Source organism: Podarcis muralis, chromosome 12, assembly GCF_964188315.1.
Source record: "Podarcis muralis chromosome 12, rPodMur119.hap1.1, whole genome shotgun sequence".
Lineage (NCBI taxonomy): Eukaryota > Metazoa > Chordata > Lepidosauria > Squamata > Lacertidae > Podarcis > Podarcis muralis.
In genome coordinates, this window is record NC_135666.1 from 29,350,217 (window position 1) to 29,376,934 (window position 26,718).

Consider the following 26,718-nt stretch of genomic DNA (forward strand, 5'->3'; position numbering starts at 1 on the left):
TTGACTGTACCACCTTATGAAGCCAACATGGGGGAGATGTTTTGTGAACATTTTTGGCCAGAGAATTCACCATCTGTCCTCAGTGATTCCATGTGCTCATTGGGGAGAGTCTTGAAACTATTCATGGGGGTGAGGGGTGCAGAAGCGTTAGGTGCTGAAGCAAATGGATCAACAATCCTTTGCTTCAAGCCAATTATGCTTAGTTTGCTAAGGATATGTATGCAGATCCTGGACCTTAAGTTTGGATGCCATGGATTGAACTTGAGGCCTTCTGCATTTAAAGCAACTGCTTGACTGAGCTTTGGCCTCTCCCCATCTGAATGGCTACTGAAATAATTGAAGTGAGGGCTGATGCCATCCACTTGCGTGGTTTCTCTTTGCTCAGAGAGCCCTTTTATACATGCTTTGCTGTAGTTAATCGGTCCTAACAGTGCAAATGGGAGCTGGACCAGGGCAAAAGTCTTCCCATGCTATGTTGGTGGGAAATGAAACTGCTTGCAGTCTGGCAATGGGATGCCCTATAGTTTAACATTTGCACTTCTCTCAGTTTTGCAATGCAGTTCTCCAACCCACAAATGTGCACAAAAATGCAGACATTAAGAGAAAGTGTGCATAGGCTTCCGGTCCCACCTGCCTTAATGGAGGCATTCCCCACGACGGCGGAGGATTGTCGGCGAACAAAAAACAAGGATGGCAGAGGGTAAATCATCCTTACAAATTCCCTCCAGGGAATGGGCTTTGCTCGCAGTCCGTCTTAGTACCTGGTTCTCACTCCGGCATGGAATGTGGAAGGCAGGGAGGCGCTGAGTACAAAAGCACTTCAGCTGGCAAAAACCCTCCTACTTCGCCATTAAGAAGCAGAGGTTATCCATTTACAGTGGTGCCCCACAAGACGAATGCCTCGCAAGACGAAAAACTCGCTAGACGAAAGAGTTTTCCGTTTTTTGAGTCGTTCCGCAAGTCGAATTTCCCTATGGGCTTGCTTCGCAAGACGAAACGTCTTGCGAGTTCTTGCGAGTTTGTTTCCTTTTTCTTAAAGCCGCTAAGCTGTTAATAGCCACTTAGCTGCTAAGCCGTTAATAGCCGCTAAGCCGTTAATAGCTGCTAAGCCGCTAATAGCCGTGCTTCGCAAGACGAAAAAACCGCAAGACGAAGAGACTCGTGGAACGGATTAATTTTGTCTGTACCACCACTGTACGGTAGTTGGATTTATAGTTGATTTTAAAGTACCAGCGCATTATGGAAAAGGGTTGCAACAACATACTGCGGAACATATCAGCTACAGGGATCAAGGGTTTGAACTGAGATGAGATTTTCTTTAGTGTGGGAATCGTTTCGGGAGAGGGAAACCCACGGTTTGTTTATTCTAAGCTTCTTTTATATATTTATGATTTGGCAATCCTCTCCAGAATACAAGATAAAAATATATTTACAAGTGAGGAAGGGACATTGGAGTAATATTGATATTAACAAGCAAAAATGGAAACTGTGTGTGATCTGAAATGAAGAAGGGGGGGGGGGGACTCAAGTATGACTGTGTTGGAAAGACAGTAATTCCCCTCAGCTCCATTTAAAAACAACAGACAAGGAAAAACAGACTGAGATTTAAGATAAAGTTTAGTTGGGCCATAAATCTCTTGCTGGAAGGAAAAGAATTTGGGGGCTGTGATAAGAACGCTGCAGAGATTCTGGAAGCTGGAAAAGGAGTATTAAATCTTCAGTGCTGAGAAAACTGCCCACCTTTTCCTAGGCGAAAATGGCGAAGATCTGTGACATGTTTTACTAGTGAGACAGAATGGTTTCTAGCAGACTGTCGCCTGTTCCGAGACATAGAAACAAGGACTGAGAGATAAGACTTCTGAGAAACTTTTGAGATTCAGTTCCGCCCCAAATCATGATGGGAGAAAACAACAACTGGGAAGTGAAAGACACAACACCATATATGGACAGAAGGAATCTCCAGTTTTCACACGCAGAACAGAATAAAGATAATAGTGGGAGTTCCACACCTGAAGCATTATAAATTTATATATTATAACATCACAAATGGAAATCATTAATTATGTAGCTGTTGACTAAGGGATGATTATTATAACTGAAATGTAACTGGTATTAATTAAGATTATGCAACACAGTGATATAAGATCGAAAATGCACCTGTTCCACCATGCAGGGAGCCATTTTAACTGAAATGTATTATTAGGAAGTTGAATGGCATTCTGATAATTGTATAATTTGGGAATTAATTGTTATTGTTATAATTTAGCTATTATTGGGGGGTATATTGGAAAACAAATTTTTTAAATTTACAAAAAAAGGTGTGCATAAAAATGTATATCTTAATGACAGTAACACAAAAATGAATGCTATTGTAGGGAATTGCTTGCGAAATTATGTATGCTAGACAAAATTGCTCCCAAAAATTGGTATATTAGAAGAAATGCACAATAAATGCTGACAATTTTTGTGCAGACTTAATATATATATATATATATATATATATATATATATATATATATCTGCAAACTGAACTCAAGTCTGGGAAAAAAAGAAGTGGTGAAAAAATGACATTGACCGATTCATCTCTACTTCCAAATGGTGACTTAGGTAGCGAGAAAAGCTCATGAAAATTCAACACAGAATTAATGTGTGAGTGAAATATAAGTAGGTTTACTCAGTTCTGATAAGCCATAGTCGCCAAGTTTGCTGCTGATATACATTTGTGGAAATGCTGCTTTAGACAAAGAAAGCTGGGAATCAAGCAGAGGATTTAGCCTTCAGTTGTAATTGTGAAACCACTTATTCTACAGAAGTCCCTTTGAAGTTAATGGGCTCTCCTGCAGATGGTGGCTGGAGGCTTGCAGACAGATTCTGGAGGCTTGCAGCAGCTCATCTGCCTGCAGTGCTGGCACAATGCCTCTCCACTCTCCGTGCTACCCCACGGTTGGTGATGTTGATCTGACACATCAGGTAACAGGCTTGATATTAAGCAGGGGTGGTTTTTTTGTTTTTTGTTTTGCTGACACTGCAAGTTTTCAGCTTATTTGTTCCTTGCTCAGTTTGTATATATTCCCCTTTCTCCAGTTTGAAGAACCTGAGTCAGATTATATCACAGACAAGCAAAACATAACAATGTGCAGATGACGGTCAAAATGAGCATATTCTGCATATATAAATACTAACAGGATCACAGCACCATTAAAAAAAGAGAGATTAGCCAGCTCCATATGCTTTTCTCAATCGAGTTGTTTTCTCCATTCTCCAAAGGGATTCCAACAAAGCCTCTCTAGGAAGCAAACTCCATCATCAGGGTTCTACCACCAGGAAAACCTAGCTCTGTGTGTCACCGTCAGTCTAGTGCAGGCATCCCCAAACTCGGCCCTCCAGATGTTTTGGGACTACAATTCCCACCATCCCTGACCACTGGTCCTGTTAGCTAGGGGTTATGAGAGTTGTAGGCCCAAAACATCTGGAGGGCCGAGTTTGGGGATGCCTGGTCTAGTGCATGGCTGAATAACCTTTGGCCTTCCTGATGTTGCTGGACTACAGCTCTTACAATTCCCGATCATAAGCTATGTTGCTGGGCCACAGCTTCCCCAGCCTTTGTCTAGCTTTTCACACAGAAGACCTAAAAAGGTGGTTTGGTTCATATGTGGTGTTCTCACAAGAAACCAATTTCAGGCCCAAGATAAAACGTTTCGAGAAGGTGTGGGCATGTAGCCCTTGGCGTAATTTCCAAAGCTGACTGCGACGGATCAGTCTAGACAACTCTGGCAAGAGCAGTCTCATTCTCCTTTCGTAGGAAGCGAGAGGGAGAAAGAAGGTGGTGGCGGGAAGCAGTGCTATTTTTCTAGAAAAAGAGGTGCCACAACTCACCCTTTTTCTCTAATAATGGAAATGGCTCCCACCTGAAAGGTGCCAGAATTCAGTTCCGGCGAGTTCCAACTGGAAAAAGCCCTGTTTAGGAAGACAGTGCAAATGGGCTTGGGGGGGGGGGAGGTCTGCTTTTGGCATTGGGGGGGAGGTCTGCTTTTGGCATTGGTCTTGCCCACAGCTGGCTTGGGCTCTTCCCCTTGGTGGGCCCACCCCACTGGCAGATTACCTCAGAAGGAAAAAGGATTGCCCACCCCTCTTTTGGAGGCTTACCAAAAGTAAGCAAAACTTAACCATGAGGCTGGTAGCAGTTATGCTTGGTCTCTAGGTTATTCACTCCTTCAAAATCATCATCTGTGAACTTCCCCTCCTGTCTAGAACTTTGACCCTCAACAGGCAAATTAACTACAAACCCCATAATTTGGACTCTCCTCCAAACCTGTACCAAAGTTTTGCCGTTATTTTACAGTGTTTTGCAGAGAAACCTCCACGTTTTGTAGCGCTCCACAAACTGATTAATTGATACATCAAACACAAGGTTCGTGCTTAACTACAAGCCCCAAAATTTGGGATCCTCTGCAAACAACGGGACCACCATCAACCATTCTCAGCTGTAAGCAAGGCTTCCTTTCATACTGGAATCAGCTTTGCCTATAGTCCCTGAGGGGACATAGATCAGAGCCCCCCAGTAACATCCTCTCACCAAACCTTTGAAACAACCTATTTTCCCCTGGCTGTCAGCAAATGTTAAATATTCTGTTATGTCAGAGTGAGGAAATGTACTGGGGATCTTACATATGCAGGGATGTCTTGGATAATAAATCACTTTTGAGTCTATATGACTGATGACCCATGAAATCTCCACGGGCCTTCTAGTTTTAACAGTCACAAACACTAATCTTGGCTGTCGGAGGAAACTAGTGTATTCTATTGAGCCATAGTAAACTTTCCACTCAAAAGCATGGTAGTTACCAAATGGTTCTTGAAAAGAGCTTGCTGAGAAGCAATAGTGATTCCTTGGCTCTCTTTCTGACATGGATCTGGGCCCCCTTTTGGTGCTATTTCTCCTAATACACAAATAAACACCAGGGCTGTTCATGTTCCATATTTATTTTAATGCCTTGTCTGCTTACTAGTGTACGGACATCACGCAGTGCTGTGCCACAATGTTGAAGTTCTTTGGAGCTATGTCTAGTTGTCTTGCACTCCAGCTTTTTGTACTGACTCTTATTGTATGTATGCATAATGATGGATGCATCAACTTGGGGTTAAAAGATTCTGAACATGCGCAGAGTGTTTTCCTCCAACTGTTGAAAAAGAGCAAAGCCTGCAGGCCCTAGGCAGTCCTGAGCCATGGCTTTTCTTCTTTTAGAACCAAAGCATTCTTAGCCATCTTGTTGGCCTCATCCATTGGGCTCTCCTTACATCCTTAGCTGCAGGAGTATTCAGTTATCAAGGAAGCAAAAGGAGAGACAAGAGTTAATGCACAGTAAGAATTGCAGCACCGGCCCATGTGAGTCACAACTCAACAGATTTTATAAAACCGCTAAGGAGATTAACTCAATAACCAGTTTACCTGTCAGCATCAAGTCCTCCCCCCTCCCAAAATACCCCTAACACATCTTCAAAAAACTGCTGCCTGACAGACTGACGCTTTCCAGAGTCAGGTGGTGTCTGGCTTGAGGAATTCACTGTGTTTCCCCCCTTCTCTCTCGGTGTTAAGCATTTTCATAGGTGAGGTTTAAGCCATTTATCACTTATCACATTCCTATGCCTTCCTTAAGGAGTTCAGAATGGGATCCATTTTATTCTATTGCCATTTTGCCCTCGCAACATCCTGGGAGGCAGGCAGGCTGAAAAAGAGTTAATGACCCCCAGGTCAGGCAGTGAGCTTCACAGCTGAATGGAAATTTGAACCCAGGGCTCTCGTTCAAGCCCAATACTTTATCCACTATACCGAACCTGCTCTTCTTATCCATCTTGCATGGTTGTCAGATGCACATTAAATGTGTATATTTACCACTTGTATACTGCATTGGTGTTTGGATAGCTCAGTCGGTAGAGCTTGAGACTCTTAATCTTAGGGTCGTGGGTTCAAGCCAAAAGATTTCTGCATTGCAGGGGGTAGGACTACAGTAGATTACTCTTGTGGTCCCTTCCACCTCTATGATTCCAACTGATGGGAATGATTAGTGGAGCATCTGCTTTGCTTGCAGAAGGTCCCAGGTTCAATCTTTGGCATTCTAGGTATGGATTTGAGGGACCCCTGCCTGCAACCCCGGAGACCCACTGATAATCAGCATAGTCAGGTCAACATTCTGATTCAGCATATGGCATCTTCCTACCTTCTTCCACTGTTCCTCTAGGCTGCGTCCCATGTCTGCATCATGCTCTGACTTAAGGTGGATCATATTAACATTACCACTGCCATTTTCTTTTTGCTCTTGCTGTGAAGGGTTTTAAAAAAGGAAGGAAGGAACTAAAGGGGAAGAGAGATAGGATACGGTAAATAACTAAAAGGAGCTTCTGTGTAATAGATGAAGCTTAAAGGTGAGTCCTGGCTCTAAGAAGGTTGCATATTAAAGCAAAGAACTAGTATTAGAGGCATACTGGACTGGAGGTAGTACACAATCATCATGGCTAATAGACACTTTTAAAACCATCCAGTTTGATGGGCATCACTACATGTTTTGGCAGAAAATCCCATAGTTTAACTTGGCACTGGGCAAAATAGTGATTCCTTTTGTCTGCCTTGCATCTTCATTGGATGAGTCCAGGCTTTAGCATTATGAGAAAGGGAGAAAAACATCTCTCCAGCCAACTTTGCCTGCTTTGGTTTTCCCCCTTAAGATTTCTTTATACTACTACTATTCCCCATAAGCACTGTGATCGTAGTGTTGTTGTGAGAAGGCTGAAATGGGCACCAGGAGAAACCACTGCTTGGGGCTCCTTGAAGACAGACATGCTTCATTTCTTGATGATGAAATGCACAACACAGTGTGTGGCTTAACCAACTTTCTTGCGTTATCTGCTCTGCGCATAGAATATTTTCCTGCTTTCCAGTTGTGGCACAGGTTGTGTTGATCTGTGGTGTTATGCTTATCATGTGTGGATGGTATTGATTGGTGCTGGGGAACTTGCAAGTACATACAATTGTTGGATGGGGTGGATAAAGAAAAATGTATGTGTGGGGGGTGGTTTAGCTGTTCTGTAAGACTTATTTTATTTCTATTGTGCACATAAAAAGCAGTTCTTCCTAACAGACTAGACCCAGAAAAGACTGTTGACACTCATAGTTCGGAATAAGTCCTGCCAGTTAGAGTCAGGTTCTTTTCATCACTGAAACATGGCCTGAATGTGCATATATACAAACAACTAAGCATATACAGATTTTATGCCTATTAGAACAATGTGCCAGCTTGCCAGGTCTTTTTATGTACCAGCAGCTGCCCAGACACTGACACTTACTTCTGAGTAAGCATGCCTAGGATTGCACAGTAAACCTCCTGCGCCAGTGACCCAAGTTCTTTTTCATTGGTTCCTTCCTATGAACGCAGCTATGATGCCCTGACTTTAAAAGAAACCACAAAGCCTAATCATCATGTTATCTCCAGACTTAGTCTGCTCTTGGAACCCTTCCCTTTTTTCCCCCTTTTTATTCTCCTCTTGTAATAGCTTCCACATGCTCATGCAAAAGCATGGCACATTTTTTAAATCCTTGGCATAGAAATCAATTAAGCAAAGCGGCCGGGACTTCACAGCACCACTGCAGCAGGAGAAGCGATTTGGAAACGCGGCGATCTTACTTTGCAAATTGTGACCCGATCTTGAGCTCAAACCCACAAAGGAGAGGAACGAACCAAAACACAAAGTAACACTTTGTGTGGAATGGAGATGATAATGGGGTTCTCTTTTGAGGAGAGCCCATGTCGAAAAGGAAGGTGTATGTCCTCTTCAAAAATGGCAAATAATCACGTTAGTCTGTTTCTGTTGTTGTCCAGGAGGCAGATCCAAAAGCAACAGTACAGCCAATGAAAATGTCACAAAATAGTGAGCAAGCTTTTGAGTTACCTATGGATGGATGCTACCCAAGTGAATGAGTGGTGAGATGAGAGAGAGAGAAAAGAAATGTTCCTGGGCATTATGAAGAAAGCCCTGGGCTGCCACACCAACGCCATATATTTAAAAGACACCTACACCACTTTAAAAGCCATGGCATCCCCCCCCCCCCAAATCCTGGGAACTGCAGTTTGCTTTGGATGCTGGGATTTGTAGCTCTGTGTGTGGGGGCGGTCCTGCTCTCAGCACCATTAACAAACTACTGTTCCCAGAATTCTTTGGGTGAAGCCATGACTGTTCAGGTGGTGTGGATGTGACCTGCCTACATTTGGTGAGATAGTCTGGTGCATAAGAGTACAAACTAAAGCTGTGGTCCCAGGAATACCTCCGAGGGAGTAGAGGTAGCATTCAGCTAACTCAGAGTGCATGGAAATGAATGAACATGGTTAAGTTCTGGATAACTTGAAAACTTGCTCATGCTTTTGTGACATTTTACTTGGCCTAATAAAGTTTTTTTAAAAAATAAAAAAGGATTACTTTTTATTATTTATTTATTTATCCAGCTATAAATTGGACACGGGTGGCGCTGTGGATTAAACCACAGAGCCTAGGGCTTGCCGATCAGAAGGTCGGCGGTTGGAATACCCGTGATGCGGTGAGCTCCCGTTGCTCGGTCCCTGCTCCTGCCAACCTAGCAGTTCAAAAGCACTAGTAGAGAAATAGGCACTGCTCCTGCAGGAAGGTAAACGGTGTTTCCGTGCACTGCTCTGGTTCGCCAGAAGCGGCTTAGTCATGCTGGCCACATGACCCAGAAGCTGTATGCCGGCTCCCTCGTCCAGTAAAGCGAGATGAGTGCCGCAACCCTAGAGTTGGCTGCGAGTGGACCTAATGGTCAGGGGTCCCTTTACCTTTACTAGCTATAAATACAAAATCATAAGATATTGGTATATATTAGCAATGCATGTGAATTATTGTTCTAGTTAATAAATACATTTTAAGCCATAGCTAGAACATTAAGAGTATGACTTTTTAAATAAAAAAAAATGAATTTTATAAATTATTCATTTAGTTAAAAATACATATAGACTGCCCCTCATACAAAATCCCAGTCTGGTGTACAACAAGATTTACAAAAGAGATAAAATACTATTAAAAACAGTACAGGATGATCATAAAAATGACATACGGTTCTCCAGCCGTAACTAGATTTTTTCCAGACATAACTTTCAACATGTGCTATATAATACTGAAACCGCTATAGAATAGAAAAGCGAACTCTGTTATAACTATGAACAAAGCTTTTTGATCCGACGTGTATTCCTGCTATGTCTCTCCCAATAACGAATATGGGATTAATGAGTCCTGCACTTCGTTATTTATTGGAACAACAAAGTGGCCTAATAAAGGTATTTCTAAAAGTTTTTGTCTTGCAGACCAACATTGCTACATTTGCTTTTTGCATAAACCAAAACATAACGTGCTCTTTGGATATTGTAGAGCAGCCTTCATCAGCCAGATGTTTTGGACTACAATACCTATGAGTCCCAAGTTGAACGTTGTCATCCACAACATCTGGAGAGCACCGGGCTGGTGACAGCTGTTGCAGAGAGAGCAGCCAGATTACTTTACCTTAACTGAAGCCAAGAGAGGCAACTCTGAAGAGCATGCCTTGAAGTCTGGGATCAACCTTCAGCACCATTCCTTGTGTCTGCATCTTGACAGGCAGGTGCTCCCTTCCTGTTGCCTGAAAGCTGCAGCCTGGCCCCCAACAAACAGTGCTGTTGTAAAGTTTAAGGGCACATCTACACCACAGATTGAATGTGGTATGAAAGATGTTCCATTTCCTCAAGAAACCCCAGGGAAATACAGTCTGGGGCAGGTTGGGCAGAGAAGCGACCTCTGTCAGAGAATCTCAACATCCTCACCAAACTACCAAAGAATTCTTTGCGGAAAGCCAGTGTTGTGAAACTGGTATAAAATGGATGCAAATGTGTAGGCCATGGGCAACTGCAGATTTGAACCAGGTGAAAACTGGTTGATTTCCATGGATTCTCTCAAAATATTCTGGAGGCTGTTTGTTCTGGATACGGACAGTTGTTTGTTAAGAGATCTCAGCTGCCTCGCAGAACTATTCCTGGGATGAGAATAATTGGAAGGATAACAACATGAAGATTTAAAGGAACTATTGGAAACTCAAGGCAGTAGAAACATAAGATGATTGGACTCCACTGAACTTGAAGCATGGGAAGCCCTGACAAAAATTTATAATTTGGCAAAATATTTGGACTATATGATATGTATTTGTATAATTTGGAATATTTAATGTGATCTGATTGGATTGTTAAAATGAAAAACTTAATAAAAAATATTTTTTTAAAAAGAGAAAAATTCCAATGTAAAGTAGTTTTAAAATGGTAGCAGTAACTCCACAAGCATAAAGGCTCTTTTCCCTGACTGGGTTCAAATTTGATTTCTGCTGGGTGGCTCCCCGCTGGGTGAGGGACCTCTGATCAGGTGGCTCTTATGAGTTGGAGACACGGTTGCGAGATGCACCTTTGTGGAGAGCCTGCTTCCGCCATTCCAAGAGTGTGAAATACCTCTTTCATGAAACAAGCAAAGCTGATAGATTTCATTGTAGCTTTTAAGCAGCTAAATGCTAGTTAAAACCTGTAAACATGTCCACATGCCTTCCTCTAAGCAGCGAGGTTCTTAACGTGTGGCGCCTCCTGGATTAAGGAAGATCCTTCATGCAGCTACGCCGGGGAACCAGCCGGGACTTTAGCCCTAGATACAGTTATACTGTATCTATATACCCAAGCTATTCTTTATGATGGAAAGGAGGTGGGTGCCGCAATCGGGGGTTGATCAAGGAGCTGGTGGAAACCTAAACATGATTAACATGCGGCGTATGTGTTTGTGACTTTGCCAAACCTTTACCGGGTCTAAGGCCAGTTTTGTGAATTTCTGTGCACATATGCAGTACTTGCATGCAGTAGAAATCAATGATCAGTGTTGGTTTTTACCAGGGTTAGTGGGCCTCCAGATTATGTTGGACTCCTTCTCTCAGCGGATGCAGCCACCATAAACAATGGTCAGGGAGGGAGGATGGGAGCTGCAGTCCATCAACATCTGGAGGGCCAAAGTTTCCCCATCCCTAGTTAAAACCAAGTCCTCTTAAATGCTACTTCTCCTGAGATGTTTTGTGGGGACGCGGGTGGTGCTGTGGGTTAAACCATAGAGCCTAGGACTTGCCGATCAGAAGGTCGGCGGTTCGAATCTCCACGACGGGGTGAGCTCCTGTTGCTCGGTCCCTGCTCCTGCCAACCTAGCAGTTCGAAAGTATGTCAAAGCACAAGTAGATAAATAGGTACAGTACCGCTCTGGCGGGAAGGTAAACGGCGTTTCCATGCGCTGCTCTGGTTCACCAGAAGCGGCTTAGTCATGCTGGCCACATGACCCGGAAGCTGTACGCCGGCTCCCTCGGCCAATAAAGCGAGATGAGCGCCGCAACCCCAGAGTCGGTCACGACTGGACCTAATGGTCAGGGGTCCCTTTACCTTTACCTTATGGGTGCCTGAGTAAAATGCTCACTTTTTCCTTTAAGAACCACACACACACAAACAATCTTCAAAGGGAAATTTTGACCCCTTCAGAAGACATTCTTCATGGACTCAAAGCTCATCCTTTATGAACTTCATATAACACATGTAACAAGAGCCCTGCTGGATCAAGCTAAAGGCTCGTCATAGTCCGGCATTCTCTTCTCTCAATGGCCAGCCAAATATCTATGGGAAGCCTGCAAGGGGGATCTGAGTGCGACAGCCCTTACTGCAATTGTAACTCCCAGCAACTAGTATTCAGAGGCGTACTGGCTTTAGGACATAGATGTTGTGCCTAGTAGCTATTGACCTTCTGTGAGCATCAGTCTAATCTACTTTTAAAGCCATCCAGATGAGTGGCCATCACTACTTCTTGTTGAGAGCAAATCCCATAGCTCAACTATGTATTAGGAAGAAGTGCCTTTTTTGTGTCTGTCCTGAATCTTTCAACGTTCAGCTTCACAGAATGTTCCTGAGTTCTTGTGTTCTATATCGATTTTCTCCACACCTCAGCTCAGTCATGTCCCTCCCATACTCACCTTACATTGAGATCCCAGGGATTGAACCTCCACCTTCTGCATGCCCAGCAGATGTTCTATACAGAGCTATGAATCGTCCTGTATAACTCGTAAGGATACCTAATGCAGTCAAGAACGACTGGAAGATTGGCTGCACTTTGCAGACTAAAGTTGCAGTCAATTGGTTTTTTAATAACAATTATCTTTGTATGATCTTTATCATGTTTTTCTTGTAAAGAGATATTAAACCCCACAGGGGGTGATATAGACTGGGGTGTGCATGTGTGTGTATATGAGAGAGAGATGTGTGTGTGTGTGTGTGTGTGTGTGTGTGTGTGTGTGTGTCTACTGTGTTTGTCTGTATACAGTACATGCAAATTATGTTATATACAAATACACATACATAGGCACACATGTAGAAATCCCATTGTTTAGATTTCTGTCACAAGCGATGAGAATATTTAATTTTCTTTTATCTCTGGGGTTTTCATTATCATTTAAATTTCATTTCACACTAATTGATCTGGGATTAGCAAAGCCATTATTCAGAAATCAGACTTAAGACGAGCCAGAATGTGATGAATAATTCATGACACCCAATTACATGTTACGAACCTGGTGTACTTTAAAAAAAAAAACTTGCTTCGAACTTCCAGTCTGTTGTGAAATGAAATGACGCGTAGGCACTTAAAAGTCAAGCAACAGCACCACGCTCTCTTAGCGCAGCTGTGCTCTCTGAACCTTGCCACCTCCTTGCTTCAAACTCAAGTCTTAAACGCGGGGGAGGGGGAGGGGGAACTGGCTTTCAGAATATCCCGAAACTACAGATCACCTTGTCCTCAAGAAAAAAAGTGAAGAGAAGCCCTGGGGAGAGAAAAAGAAAGAAAAAGAAAAGAGCAGAAGTAACTTGATGAGCCGGAGAATGCAGTTTAGCAGGGAAATGTGGCACCAGAGCATGCTGCCCGATAGCTAAGTTCTAATGCATAGTGAAAAGATGTGTGTGTTTGGCAGAGAAGCCGTGGCTGGGCTCGTATAGTATTTTTCTCCTATCCTGAGATACATTATCAGGAGGAAGATGAGTGATTGACTTGCCAAGGGATGCTTGCAGAAGGAAATATCCTGGTGCCCCTGTTGAGAAGCCTTCAGGAACATAGGAAGCTGTCCATGTGGTTCGGTATTATCCACAATGACCAGCAGCTGCCTTCTGGGGTTTCAGGCAGCGCTCTCTCCCAGCCATACCTGGGTGGACATGGGACCTTCTGCATGCAAATCAGATGCTCTGTTAGTGAAATACAGCCCTTCTTCCCTGATCAGAACAGCAGCCATCTTTTATTGTTTTTTAAAAAGTGTCTCATATGACTGCATATGAAAAGTGTGATGTGGGAACTGACCATGGGAGCTGCTTAAACACTACCTTTTCCCAGGGGGCAGGAGAGCTTGTGGGTGCACCCCAGCGACAGCAGGGAGCCCCAGGGTAGGGGTGTGTGCAGTCAGTTCTGGCGTCAGCTTAAGTTGAAAAGATAGCAGCAGAAGTGAAAGTCCCACTGCTACCTATAAAGACACTGGTGAGTGGGACTGGTTGCCCGTCTTCCATTTCTGTATTTTGGATCTGCTAGTAGTAATTATTATGGTCCTCATATGTAAGTTGTTAAGTTCATGCTTCCTTTAAAAAACAAAAACAAAACCATTATGTCCTATGGAATTGTTTTGTGCTGCTTTAAAACGTGGATTTTTGTTTTGGTATTTGTTTGTGATATTTTTAGGATGTTGTAAACCACTCAGAAGTTTCTTTGAAATATGGAGTGGAATACTAATTGCCTAAATAAATACATTCTGCAGATGTGGAAGTCGTATCTGTAACATTTCAAGGGGCAGTTTTTTGCTTAGTTCTGTGAAAGGGCCACTGTGACCATGTGCTCCCTGCATTTGAATAGAAAACTGAAATACCAATAATAACAATAACAATAATAATAATACCACTGGCCTGTTGCATCAGTTCATTAACATTTAGCCCTAAGTGCAGACATTGAAGTAACCTTTGCACTTTGGACTAAGGCAGCAGGTACCTCTCTAACCTGTTATTTAATATAACAGTCTTATTTAATAAAGCAGCCTTGAACCCAGTATTCCCTAGGAATGCTTAGAAACAAACAAACAAGCTAATCAGTATTTTGAAATCAGTAGTTAAAACCTAGGCAAAAACCTGCTGCTTAATCTCAGGAACCTCCATGCACAATTTGGTTAAAATCAGTGCCATGCTGAAATGTTCAGTCCACCATCCTGATTCAAAATGGCATCTGGTCGTCGGCGAAAACCCGTTTCATTCGCTCAGTGACCATGCAAAATTTGGTTACGACATATTTTTAAAAATGCATAGCGAGCGAGCAACTTTTCAAAACATATCGTGCGTTATTATACATATCATTTAATAGACTTCTGGCTTGCTCTTCAGAGTAAAAAACAAAAACGCTGTATTTTAAAATACAGGTTTTAAAGGAAAACAATAAACAATTTCTAAACAGCAAGTCAGATAGCAGCAGCAGATCGTCCCTCGGTTAAAAGCACAGTGCGCCCAAATGAGCGCAGTGCAGACGGGAATCAGGAAATCTCCGCAGGCCTCTCTCCCCCCCCCCCCCCAAGTCTGCATTCTTGGGTTATTCCGCTCCCGCCGCCGAAGCGCCTCTGTGGCTCGCGCCTGCCGCATCCTCGCGGCAGCCGCTAGGTGGCAGTCTTCGTCTTCCCTTGCCATTCCTCCCCGGGAATCTCCCGATCCCTTATCAGGGCAGCAGCTTACGAAGGCGATGCCTTGGCGCGAGCAACAGGCAGCATCTCCCTCCCTCCCCTTGAATGGGCCGCTTGCGAGCTCCCTTTTACCTGCGCGTGGAATGTCTTGCGCAATCCCTTCTCTCTCCTCGCCGAAATCCAAACTCTCCCTTCCTTCCACCCGCTTCCTCCCCCGCACGTCCCCCCCCCCGCATCTACACGAACACCCCCACTTTGCAATCCTACCCACTGGACAGTGGTCGCCCCCCCCATTAGAGCGCAGCAGCAGCAGCAGCAGCCCCACCTTCTCCGTCCCGGGACCTTTCATCTGCGGGAAGTTTTATGACACTTGGTTGAATGTGCAAAGTTTTTAATTAGACTCGCCAGACAGCCCGAGGCAGCAGTAGCGCCACGAAGTCTTCATGCTTCCCCTCTGCTTCTCTCTCCCTTCCAGCACAACAAGCCGCTCTACTCCTTTGAAGACAATGCCGACTATGTCTACGATGTCATGTGGTCACCAGTGCATCCCGCGCTCTTTGCCTGCGTGGATGGGATGGGCCGCTTGGATCTCTGGAACCTGAATAATGACACAGAGGTGAGGAGGGAGAAGGATCGGGGCCTGGGAGCTGACATGTTCTGCTGGCTTGCCATTATTATTATTATTATTATTATTATTATTATTATTATTATTATTATTATTTCATCTTACCCCTTCTTTTCAAATTGGGAGGGAAGGAGAAGAAACCACCTTCGTTAGAAACAGGCTTCCACCCAAAATTCTGTGCTTGCTAATTTCATCAGTTTCCAAGGGTCCTTTTCTGGGTGCCACCAGACCTGCCTGGTGGTGTTCCCCTCCTCCTTTGGCCAGAGACAAAGGGCAAGTCCGCAGCACGTTTAATGCACACGACTTCCCCCCAAGAATCCCCGGGAACTGCAGTTTCAGGGTGCTGGGAATTGTAGCGTGCTGTGCAGGGAAACTGCAGTTCCCAGGCTTCTTCAGGTGTGCTTTAAATTGGTGGGGTGTGGTTACACCCAGGATCCTCCTACCCGCTTGCTCCTTCCAACTTCTGCCTCACATGATGATTTGTAGGCTTCTTGATCCTCCCAGTGGGAGACAAGGCGCTGCCCTTCTTTGGTTGTTGGACTCTAACTTCCGTCAACCCTGGCTAGCATGGCTGGTGCTCAGGCTAGCAACATCCGGCAGGCCGCAGGCATACCCTGTAAGCCCCACTTCATCCTTCACTCACACTCTTGGCGACAACTCTAGGGGAATATGAAACCCACCAGAATGTTACTATGGGGGGGGGGACCTCTCTGGTAGGATGAACATAGACCGTGAGCAGGCATGGCCAAACTTGGCCCTCCAGATGTTTTGGGACTACAACTCCCATCATCCCTAGCTAACAGTGGTCACGGATGATGGGAGTTGTAGTCCCAAAACATCTGGAGGGCCAAGTTTGGCCATGCCTGAGAAGGCGGTTGGAGGCAGTAATACTTCTGAAAACCAGTTGCCACAGAGATCTCGAGGGGGGAGAGTGCTCTTGTGGTGCTTAAGGGTTTCCCGCAAGCGCCTAGTCGGCCACTGGGAGGACAGGATGCTAGACTAGATGGGCCAATGGTCTGATCCTGGCTCCTCTTATGCTCTCACATTCAAGCAAGAGACAAGCTTGTAACTTGCTTTGTGCAAAAACTATTGTTGTTGTTAATTTGTGATCCCTATTGTCTTGGTTCATCGCTGGCACCACCCTAACATTAAGCTAAGCCCTGTAAGGAAGGTGAGGGAGGCTGTGTCTTTGCCCAGGGGCTCTAAATCAAACGTGGCATCTTAGCACATTCATCCCAAAGCCTTCTGCCCCAGATTAAAGACATGGCACAGATTCCTTCCTTCTCTTGTGCAGAGTTGATTCACGTTTTCAAAAAGATTGGGTGTGTCGGGGCTGATTTATTCACCTGCACTTCTGCCCCCCCCCATTTATTTATTTTTCTTCTGCATGCCCTGTGAGGAATTTAGAGCATCTCCCCCTCCCCCCCTCCTGTGCCAGTGGTGGCAGGTTTGGGAAGTTTCACATGCCTCTGAAACTCTGCACCACATGTTGCAGAGGAGTTGCACAAGTTGCGCTTTCTCATGTTGCCAAGAAGGACAAAAAGGGAAGCCTAGCCACAGATCTGCACCTTACATTTAAAGCACATTCAGTGCACATTTTAAACACCTGACGTACCTCAAAGAATCCCGGGAACTGTAGTTTGTCCAGGGTGCTTGGCTCTGTGGAGGAACTACAGTTCCCAGAATTATTTGGGTGAAATCGCATGCTTTCAACGAGTGTGGAATGTGCTTTAAATGTATGGTGTGGAATAAATAATAATAAATAAAATCTGTCCTGAGTCACAGGTCCAGCCTTCTTCCTGGCTTGCAGCAGCTCTTCATTATTTCTCCTTTTGTGAATGTCTTTCCCCCCCTCTAGGACTGTATATGCAGCATACATTTCAAATGCTTCTGCCAGCTCAGCCAAGAATCCTGGGACCTGTAGTTTGTGTGGGTGCTGGGAGTTGTAGCTCTGAGAGGGGTAAACTACAGTTCTTAAGATTTTTGGGGAAAAGACGTGCTGCTTTAAAATGTATGGTGTGTACAAGGCCTGAGGGGGGTAGGTTACAGCTGTCCCGCAAGCCCTTGGAACCTGCAGGGAAGCAGATTTTGGTGAGAATTTAGGAGGAAATTGCTAAAGGCAAGACCTGTTTGTCAGCGGAACAGGCTGCCTCGAAGAGATGTTGGACTCTCCTTTGTTGAAAGTACTTAAGCAGACGCTGGACAGCCACCTGCCGGTACGTAGTGCTGCAGTTGCCTCTTCCATATTTACCTGGGAGTAAGCCCCATTGAATTCAGTGGGACTTAACTTCTGGTTAAACTTGCATAAGATTGAGCTTTAAGGCCAATAAATCTTTGTACACTTACTTGAGATTAAGCTCTGTTGAAATTAGCAATACCTCCTTCTGCACAAACATCTATGCAACATTTGGGGTATGTTGCTATAGTCCTAAGCACACATACAGCCTGATCCTATTGATCGTTTACTTGAAAATAGGTCCCCCTGAGTTCAATGGGACTTACTCCCAGATAAGTGTGGTGCTTCATTTAGAAGATAACTGACCCTGAAATTTGATGAATGTGTCTTAAGTCTGCAGCATTACTGAGGGGGTACAGTAACAAGGGCTGGATCATCCTTCTTTGACCGGGGTGCTGTAGTGGCTAGAACCAGAAATGTCTGCGTTCAAATCCTTGCCCAAAAGCCATGGGCCAGTCACACTTGCAGCCTTGCAGGGCTGTTGGGAGAATATAAGGACAGCCAGGGAAGAACAATATAGGCTGCCCTCAGATCCTTGGAGGAAAGATGAGATAAAACTGCATAAGTGAATAATAAACATCATTAGAATACAAAATACCACTAGAGAAGTCCAGATTTTACAAAGTGACCATCGCCTTATTTTCATACTTGTAAGTATATAATATAAACAAATTGTGAAAGTAAGTACTGATAAAAGAAGATTATTAATTAAGAAGCAGCTGCATTAAACTCTTGGGTATATTTCTGAGTGATTTTATTAAGTCTTTCTTGCTGGGGGTTTTTTTGGGGGGGGGTGTTGTTGAGTGTTTTATCATTTTTGAGTTTCCTAATTTGAATGGAGTTCTTAAAACACTTTCAGAGTGCACTAGGCTTCTTTGATACATTTATAATTTGCCTCCCTCAAACTGCTGTCCTGTAAGGGCCTGGTCTACCAACTCATCAGAAGGAGTAAGAAAGGAGTTTGTAAGGCAGTAGAGCGGACATAGAATAAACGTTTATTCAGTGCTCCAGTATGTAAAACAACAGCATCAAAAGCTACCTGCAGAGTGCAATACCAGCACACAGGGAGCAGACAGACCTTCTCCTTGATGTGCTAGCTTTTTCATTGAAGGGAATTGTCACAGATGGGGAACAATAATAATAAAAAAAAACCAGCCAGCATCCCCCAGACCGAAGTGATACAACCCATTCTGCTCCTTTTTGTCCTGATTGCATAGATCAGGTCTAAGTCAGTATTTTCCTAGCCTATCTGCCTGCAGATGCTAGGAGATGTGGCAGATATTTTGTCATTTTAAGGTGTGTCCATATTGCCTTTATTTTGAAGATGACATTCTGCCCAGAATATTACAATATTTTTTTTTTTTTGAGATATTCTGGTCAATAGCAGATATATCAGATATGTCAATCATAATGTTGTCATTCACAATGCAATTTTGTTTAATCAAACTGGTATGGTTTTTAATTATTGTTTGTTGGTTTTATTTGTATAATATTAGTATAATATCATTTTATAAACAGGGTTTCTTTGCGTGCTTTATTGTATTCTGCTGTGAAAATGTTCTTTTTAAACTGAGAAGTGGGCTATCAATTTACTAAATAAATAAATAAATTCTGTCTCTCTTTCCCCCTCCTCCCACCATTCATTCTTCCCTGCAGGATATATATTCTGCTCCTGGCCCGAACACACACAATTGCAAAGCTTCACATGCAATTAAAGCCTTCAAACATAAGATTTCCATACCAGTATTGGGGAGAAATTTAAAAATAGGAACCATACAGAGAAAACTCTGTTGCCCTGTTTAGCATCAGTGAAACGTTGAAGTCAGAAAGCTTTGTGAGAAAATATATTCTGTACATGAAAATCAATATCTCTTACCATAGCGGCTGCTGCTTTTTTTTGTTCCCTTACAATTTTGTCTCATGCCATTTTTGTATGAATTCAAGCAGCCTGCAGTTTTGCCTAATTTCCAGTTGTGAAATAACTGCGCCTAATTCAGATTTTACAGAAATTGTCCCTTGAACTTTTCCTTTGTAATCCTTCCCCCCACCCCCGCCCTGCGAGAACGGTCTTGTGATTGAACGTTCTAAATGCCACCACTGAGAACGGAACATGAAAAACCATTGCATCATGCAAGCTGCAACTATATTTTGTAGAAGGCTGTCCAGCAAACGTGCAGTTCAAATCCTATCGGAATTATGAGATAACGATAAGGCAGTGCGGATGAAAGAAACGAGGCTTGTAAAGCGGTTTGTGAGCTTAAAACACTATAGAAACGAATAATCGTGATAATAAATTTTAAGTTTCCTAATTGCAGAAAAATAGCTACGTTAGTTTGCAAGAGCAGAAAATCCAGAAAGTGCTCTGGCGCCACAGAGGCTTCAGGCAGGAGCTTTTAAGGCGAGACAGAGCTTAATTCATCAGTTGTATGTAAAAGACTCAAGAAGGTAGTGGATTTATATACTCGTGGATCGGGGCTGTAGTCAAGAAACCAACCAAGTTACCAAGGCAAAAGTAACAACTGCCAGTATTTTCTTCTACTTTTGTGCGTGTGGTTAATTCCTTCTTTCGTATGGCCTTAATATACATTTCAATCAGAAGAAAACGCACATTTTTACTGCTCCTTGCCGTAAATCACCTTAGACAGGTAAGGAGGGACGAATGCTGAAAACTGGATTGTCAAGTGGAGACTCGAGGTCTTTTGAAGTGCTCCGAGCAGGAAGCTGCAGAGCCGCCTTAATTATAAAGCCAGCAGCTGAAGGAGGATGTCTAGGGAGGGGTTTTCTCTCCAGCTTTTTCTTTTGGGGGAAGGAGCAAAGAGGAGCAGATCCCTACAGGTGTTACCATTAAGAGCCCTTACTATCAATGCCATAAGACTGTTAAGAGAAAAGTCCATTTTCTCAAAAAGCAGGCTGGAAAATACTTTATCCCCCCCCCCCATCAAGGCTGTTGCAAATCTTCCCTGTTGTTATTGACATGGAAATTGCACTGTGATCAATGCTGTTAAAGCATGTGGGGCTGCGAGCAGGACTCACTTTGCTCTTATTTGTTTAATTTGGACCGTTAAATCTGTGCTAGGCAGATAAACTTTCCATTCCCCTGTCCTCTGGACATCAGCAGGAATAAATTCAGCACCAAGCCAGGAAAAAGCAATCAGAGACCTACCGTATCAGCCAAGAAGAAAACTCTTTAGCAACTGAAAGCGGTGGTTCGTTTGATCCTTTGCCTGGCAATTCAGAACTTTAATAAAGAATACTAATAATGATGATTTTGTTTCTCCAGAAGTATCGAGCCACGCAGTCCAGCCCAGGTTAAGCCTTTTGATTTCAGTGGCACCGATAAGCATTTGCTTAAATCACTCCTGTTGAGAGGAAAGGAATAAGTGCTTTCATTTGAATCGTAACCCATTTTTCTTAAGACGTAACTGAACTATCTGAATTACTAGATTAGAATGAAATTAGCTGTTTGCAAAAATAAAAAGTCTTGAAACGTTAGCCTCCTCTCCACGATCCAGTTTGAACGGAAGTGCTTAAACCTGATTTAGGTTGCTATCCTAAACCCACAGAAGTTGTTTTGCTGGAAAGACTGGGTCTAGAATGTGGGCTCCGAATTGAGACGGCAGTTTGGCAGGCTTCTGCAGGACTGCTAAATGTTTTAGAATGAGCTTGCCTTTTACCCAATGTGTTTGGGATCAGGCTGTTTAGCAGGTCAGCGGCCAAATACTGTGCCATCGCTGACTTGCAGATCAGAGTGTTAGCAATAGGAAAATGCACAGTGACTCTTTACAGGTGTGCTGGGTAAGGGATGGCCTTGCAGATCACAACCAACGTGCCAGCCCACAAATCTGACTGACTGCCCCAAATATAATCATCAAAGTGGCAGGCCCAGTGAGCTGAGCTCCCAGAGGGAGTTGCTTCTTGCATTCGGAATGTGACTAATCATGGTAAAGGGAATACGGGACAGGCCACAGCACAGTGCTCTGGATGCAGAAGATCCCTGGTCTGGCTCCTGGCACCTGCAGTTAGGGCTCGGAGAAGGAGTCTCTGTTGCCAGTCAGTGTACTGAGCTGCCTCCTGTATTCATAATGTTATTTATTTTCAAGTTTTATAGCCCACCTTTTTATAAAACCCCCAAGGCAGTTTACAATCCAGATTTTGCATTCTATTAAGATGCAACAAAAACTATCAGTAAATAGTCACAAAAATGGAAAAGGGAACAAAAGCGTAAAAATACATTGCAGGTAAGACTCTGCAAGACCTTGCTGAAATAAAGATCTTCACCACCTGCCCAGCTCCAAGCAGTGAGGGGGCTGGGGAGTTCTCCCTTGGGACACTGTTTGAAATCTTGGGGTGACACACCCAAAAAACTATTGCATGAAACCAGCTACAGGGTTCTAGTCACCCCAGTGAAATATTTAGGAACAGGGTTTTAGACACTATTTCATAAACGTGTTTTATGGAAATAATTGGGTAGGCAAAATTTATCTTAACTTTCAAAAAATGTTGATGTGCATTCATTTTGCTTTAGTTCTTTTTTTTTTTAGTATCACAAAAACTGCCTTTTCCTTTTCGCAAGTTTGGAACCAAAGACCCATTTATGACAGCAAAGGGAATTTTCAAAGCTAAGTAAATAAATAAAAATGTTCCTAGCAGGTATAAGGGCACATATCTAGTGGGTCACCCTAAGGTTGGTTATAGATTCAGGAAGTAGTGCATTCCCTGTCTCTTCTCTTCTCTTCTCTCTCTCTCTCTCTCTCTCTCTCTCTCTCTCTCTCTCACACACACACACACACACACACACACACAACACAACAAAGCTCCAACTTGCAGAAATAGCGTCAGTCAATGATTTGGATCAAAACTTGCATTTATCTTGCAAGTGCCGTCAACGATAAATCTAAGGGATAGTATGAGAAAGTTTTAGAAATATTTAGCCATCCTTTTTTCTTTTATGATTCTTTTTCATCTCTGAGGTTAATGCAAATCTCTAACAAACACGTTTATCTGATTTAGAGAAACGTTTTTCTGACTCTTGTTTTTTATTGACATGTTAGGTAGGTAATGACACCATCGATTATAGCTCTTTTAAAGCCTAACTGCTGGACTATGGAGTGAAATATATAAAAGGCCTGCATTTGGTTCAGCGTAGCTTCCTGGCTTTAACAAAGGAAAAGCTTGCCATGTTTGATTTATATCCTCAAATGGATGCAACAATGCAAGTGGCAGAGGAGAACAAATGCAACGCTTCTATATTTCAGCATTCATCAGTTATACATTTCTGTCAGACTTGGAGCTGTAATACGTAGAAGAAGAAAACAAGAATATCCAAAATATTTGAAGATTGCTTCTAGTCTACCTGGACTAGAATGATTATATATTTTAAATTAACTAAATATGCATATTTTTACTCATCACTTTTCCTCAATAAGGAATAAAACCTATTAAAATTAACAGTCCAACCATACGTATGATTACTCATACAGAAAACCTGGTAGTAAGCTCCCCTGTGTGCAATTGGGCTTACTCCCAAGTAACTGTATAGGACAGCAGCTTTAATGTCTGTTTGGTTACTGCGTAATTCTTCCTCTCCTTTTAAAGCACATCAAATATACGTAGATAAAATCTGTCATTTAATACATATTGTTGCATGTAGGTTGCTTCCCTTCCCTACACATTTTAATTACAAATGCTTTGTCAAAACACAAAGGCTTTTAGTGTTTTATGAAGAAATGAATATAGAATTAAAATCGCTTCATAATTATACAAACGTTTCTAATTTAAATGGTAAGCATTTGGGAGGGGGTAGGACTGAAGAGATTAAAATACTTTGGATTAATTGTTCCTGATAGACTCATATGCTCTTATTAACATTGTTTCCCTAACTACATTTACTTAGAAGTAAGTTTCATGTGATTTTCCGAAAAGCTTCTTAAGAACAGGTTGGGATGAAATCTCACAGATTGCGCTTAGTGAAATTTTTTTAAATTAAATTTATATACTTTCCTTCAAAGTACCGTGAGGTGGTTTGCAGCATAAAACACAAATGTCAATGTATTACATAGTATACAATATAAAAATCAAAACAGTTCTGTAAATGCAAGTATGATAATAAGAAATAGATTGCTGTTGTTGTTGTTGTTGATGATGATGATGATTTCTATGCTGTCTTTCATCCGAGGATCACAGGATGGTTTGCAATAACATAGTAACAAACAAAACCAATAACCCCTCACCCACCCAGTTTGAAAGACCAAAGATTGTTTAATTAGCCAAAGGCCTGGGAGAAGAGAAATGTTTTTGCCTGGTGCCTAAAGATAGGAATGAAGGCACCAGGCGAGCTTCTCTGGGGAGAGCATTCCACAAATGGGGAGCCACTGCAGAAAATGCCTGTTTTTGTGGTGCTGCCCTCCAGGCCTTTTGTGGAGGAGGTACACGAAGAAGGGCCTCAGATAATGATCACAGGATCTGGGTCGGTTCATCTGGGGAGAGGCAGTTCTTGAGGTATTGTGGTCCTTAGTCATTTTAAGCTTTATAGGTCAAAACCAGCACTTTGATTTAGGCCTGGAAACTCATTGGCAGCCAGTGCAGTTGTACAGTGGTACCTCAGGTTACAGACGCTTCAGGTTACAGACTCCACTTACCCAGAAATAGTACCTCAGGTTAAAAACTTTGCTTCAGGATGAGAACAGAAATCGCACAATGGCGGCAGCGGGAGGCCCCATTAGCTAAAGTGGTACCTCAGGTTAAGAACAGTTTCAAGTTAAGAATGGACCTCCGGAACGAATTAAGTTCTTAACCCGAGGTACCACTGTATCAGGATCAGTGTGATATGCTTCAATTGTCTATTCCCCGGTGAGCAACCTGGCCTCTGAATCCTGCACCAGCTGAAGTTTCTGAACCATCTTCAGAGGCAGTCCCATAACAGCAACAGCAGAAACAGAAGAGAAAATCAGCAGTGTGTCTGGAATAAAAAGGCAGTACACACATACAGAACCTTCTCTCTATCCAAAGTAGTGGCCCACAACTGGGATATTCCCTTTCCTCTCCCAATATCTCACCTCGGGAGATCTTCACTTCCCTGCCTTCCACCATCTCTCTCCTACTTTCATGTGGGTTTGATTCTTGGCTACCAGTGGCATCCCAGAAGGGGAGACACCAGAGTCCTTGTGGTGTCTCCTTGAGGGGACTCCCACTGGTATTGGCCCCTCCAGCAGTGAATTGGAGGGGTGACCTTAGTAACCTTTGCTCCACAACTAGTCCAGGCTGAGGTTTAAATTCACATTACTCTTTCTCTAGTGTACAATGTCTATATTGAGCACCCTGATCACTGGAGCACATAGGAAACAATGGGTTTATTACATTTATTCATGGAATTTGAGGCGAGTGTCCACAGGAGCTCATAAGCAGTGAAGTTGCTCCTTCATGTGACCAGGGGTGGCCAACCTGTGGCCTTCCAGATCTCATTGCATTCCAACTCCCATCAACCCCAGCCTGTGTACTACTGCACTCCCAGCAACATCTGCAGAGCCTCAGGTTGCTCCCCTATGCTTTAGACTATGCCCTAGTCCCCCAAGAGAAGCTACATTGCAGTTATTCCCTGCATTTCTCCCCAAGAGTTTTCTCTGTGTTGCCTGCATAGTTTTTCAGCAAAGTAGTGCTCAGGACCAGACCAGCTTAGTTCTAGCAGGGCATAAAACACTTCCTCTGGGTAACAAGGGCTTAGCGTCTCTGCAAGAGATGCAAAGGAAAATGAATAGCAAAAGGATTTTGAATGTCATAGTTTTTTAGCCCATCTTCCTTTCGTTTCTGACCCCATCCTGTCTCGGCTAAACTAATTGCTCTAGGTCAGTAAAATGTTTACATGAAATCCCTTCAATCTCCTTTCAGCTTTCGGTTTATGCTCCATACCACATTTGAGCTCATTAATCCTTGCCACTCAGCTGAGTCATCCATCATCTTTTGATCTTCTGTTAGGCCACATTGAGAGAGAGAGAGAGAGAGAGAGAGAGAGAGAGAGAGAGAGAGAGAATAAAGCTGCAGTGGTTTTAGCATGTCCCAGAGCCAAACAAAGTTGTGTGTCACTTGCTGCCCCTTTATGTTTTGCCTGTCTTAAACCTCATCGTTTCATTTTCTCTTCTGCTCCTCCCTTACTACACCACGTGAGTCAACAACAATGGATATTTCATTTCATTGTCTTTCATTTGCAAAGCAGTGGCTTTGTCAACATCCACATGAGAATTCTGTCTTTGATAGGTTCCAACGGCGAGCGTGACCATCGAAGGAGCTTCTGCCCTCAATCGTGTCCGTTGGGGCCAAGCTGGGAAAGAAGTGGCCGTTGGGGACTCCGAAGGAAGAATCTGGATCTATGATGTTGGAGAGGTACTTGTCTTTCTTCATAGATGCTTCGCATTCTTGCCATTTTTCTTGCAGCTTGGTAAATAAACATTTCACACTGGAGTAAGAAACACTTACCCATTTCATTGGCACAATGTATTGATTCAAGCTGTAATCCAGCCACTTTCAAATCAGGGAGTTTTGCCATGGGTTTCAATTCATGGATACTTTAACCACACATTTAAATTTTATATATGACTTTTTTTTAAAAAAAAAAAGTCTATCCCACCCACTTTTATGAGTAATGAGTTGAATTCTGAGAGATGTCCAGAACTGATGGCCACATAGTAATGTTAATCTTCTGTATTCATGGCTTCATTATTACAAAAGTAGGGTCAACTAATGTGTCTAATGCTAGTCTAGTCGTTTATTTATTCAGATTTCTAAGGGTGTGGAGTAGCCATGTTTAATGCAAAATACAGTAACGGCATAGTTCATGATGCATATGGACACAATTGTGGCAATCCGGGGCTGGTTATGTGTTGCTTTAATATACACTAAATGTGACTTGTAAAATGAGAAAATAAAAATAAAACTTAATCATCATAATAAAAAGAAAATGCATGCACAGTGGGTTTGTTAAAATTTATCTATACCCTGATCCATCTCCCACACGTATAACCCCAGCTGGATGGAGAATCAAGGATGCAAGCAAGTGTTGCATCTTTCAGGCTA

The 26,718-nt window shown here is 43.1% G+C and overlaps 1 protein-coding gene across 8 annotated transcripts in view; it reads left to right on the forward strand.

Moving 5' to 3' along the window:
- Positions 1-26,718, forward strand: part of DYNC1I1 (dynein cytoplasmic 1 intermediate chain 1) — a 237,002-nt gene that overhangs the window by 187,718 nt on the left and 22,566 nt on the right. For all 8 annotated transcript variants that reach the window (XM_077936958.1, XM_077936956.1, XM_077936960.1 and 5 more), the window contains 2 exons: positions 15,267-15,407; positions 25,903-26,028. In XM_077936958.1, the coding sequence (XP_077793084.1) occupies positions 15,267-15,407; positions 25,903-26,028 (267 nt within the window). The remainder of the gene's footprint in view (positions 1-15,266; positions 15,408-25,902; positions 26,029-26,718) is intronic.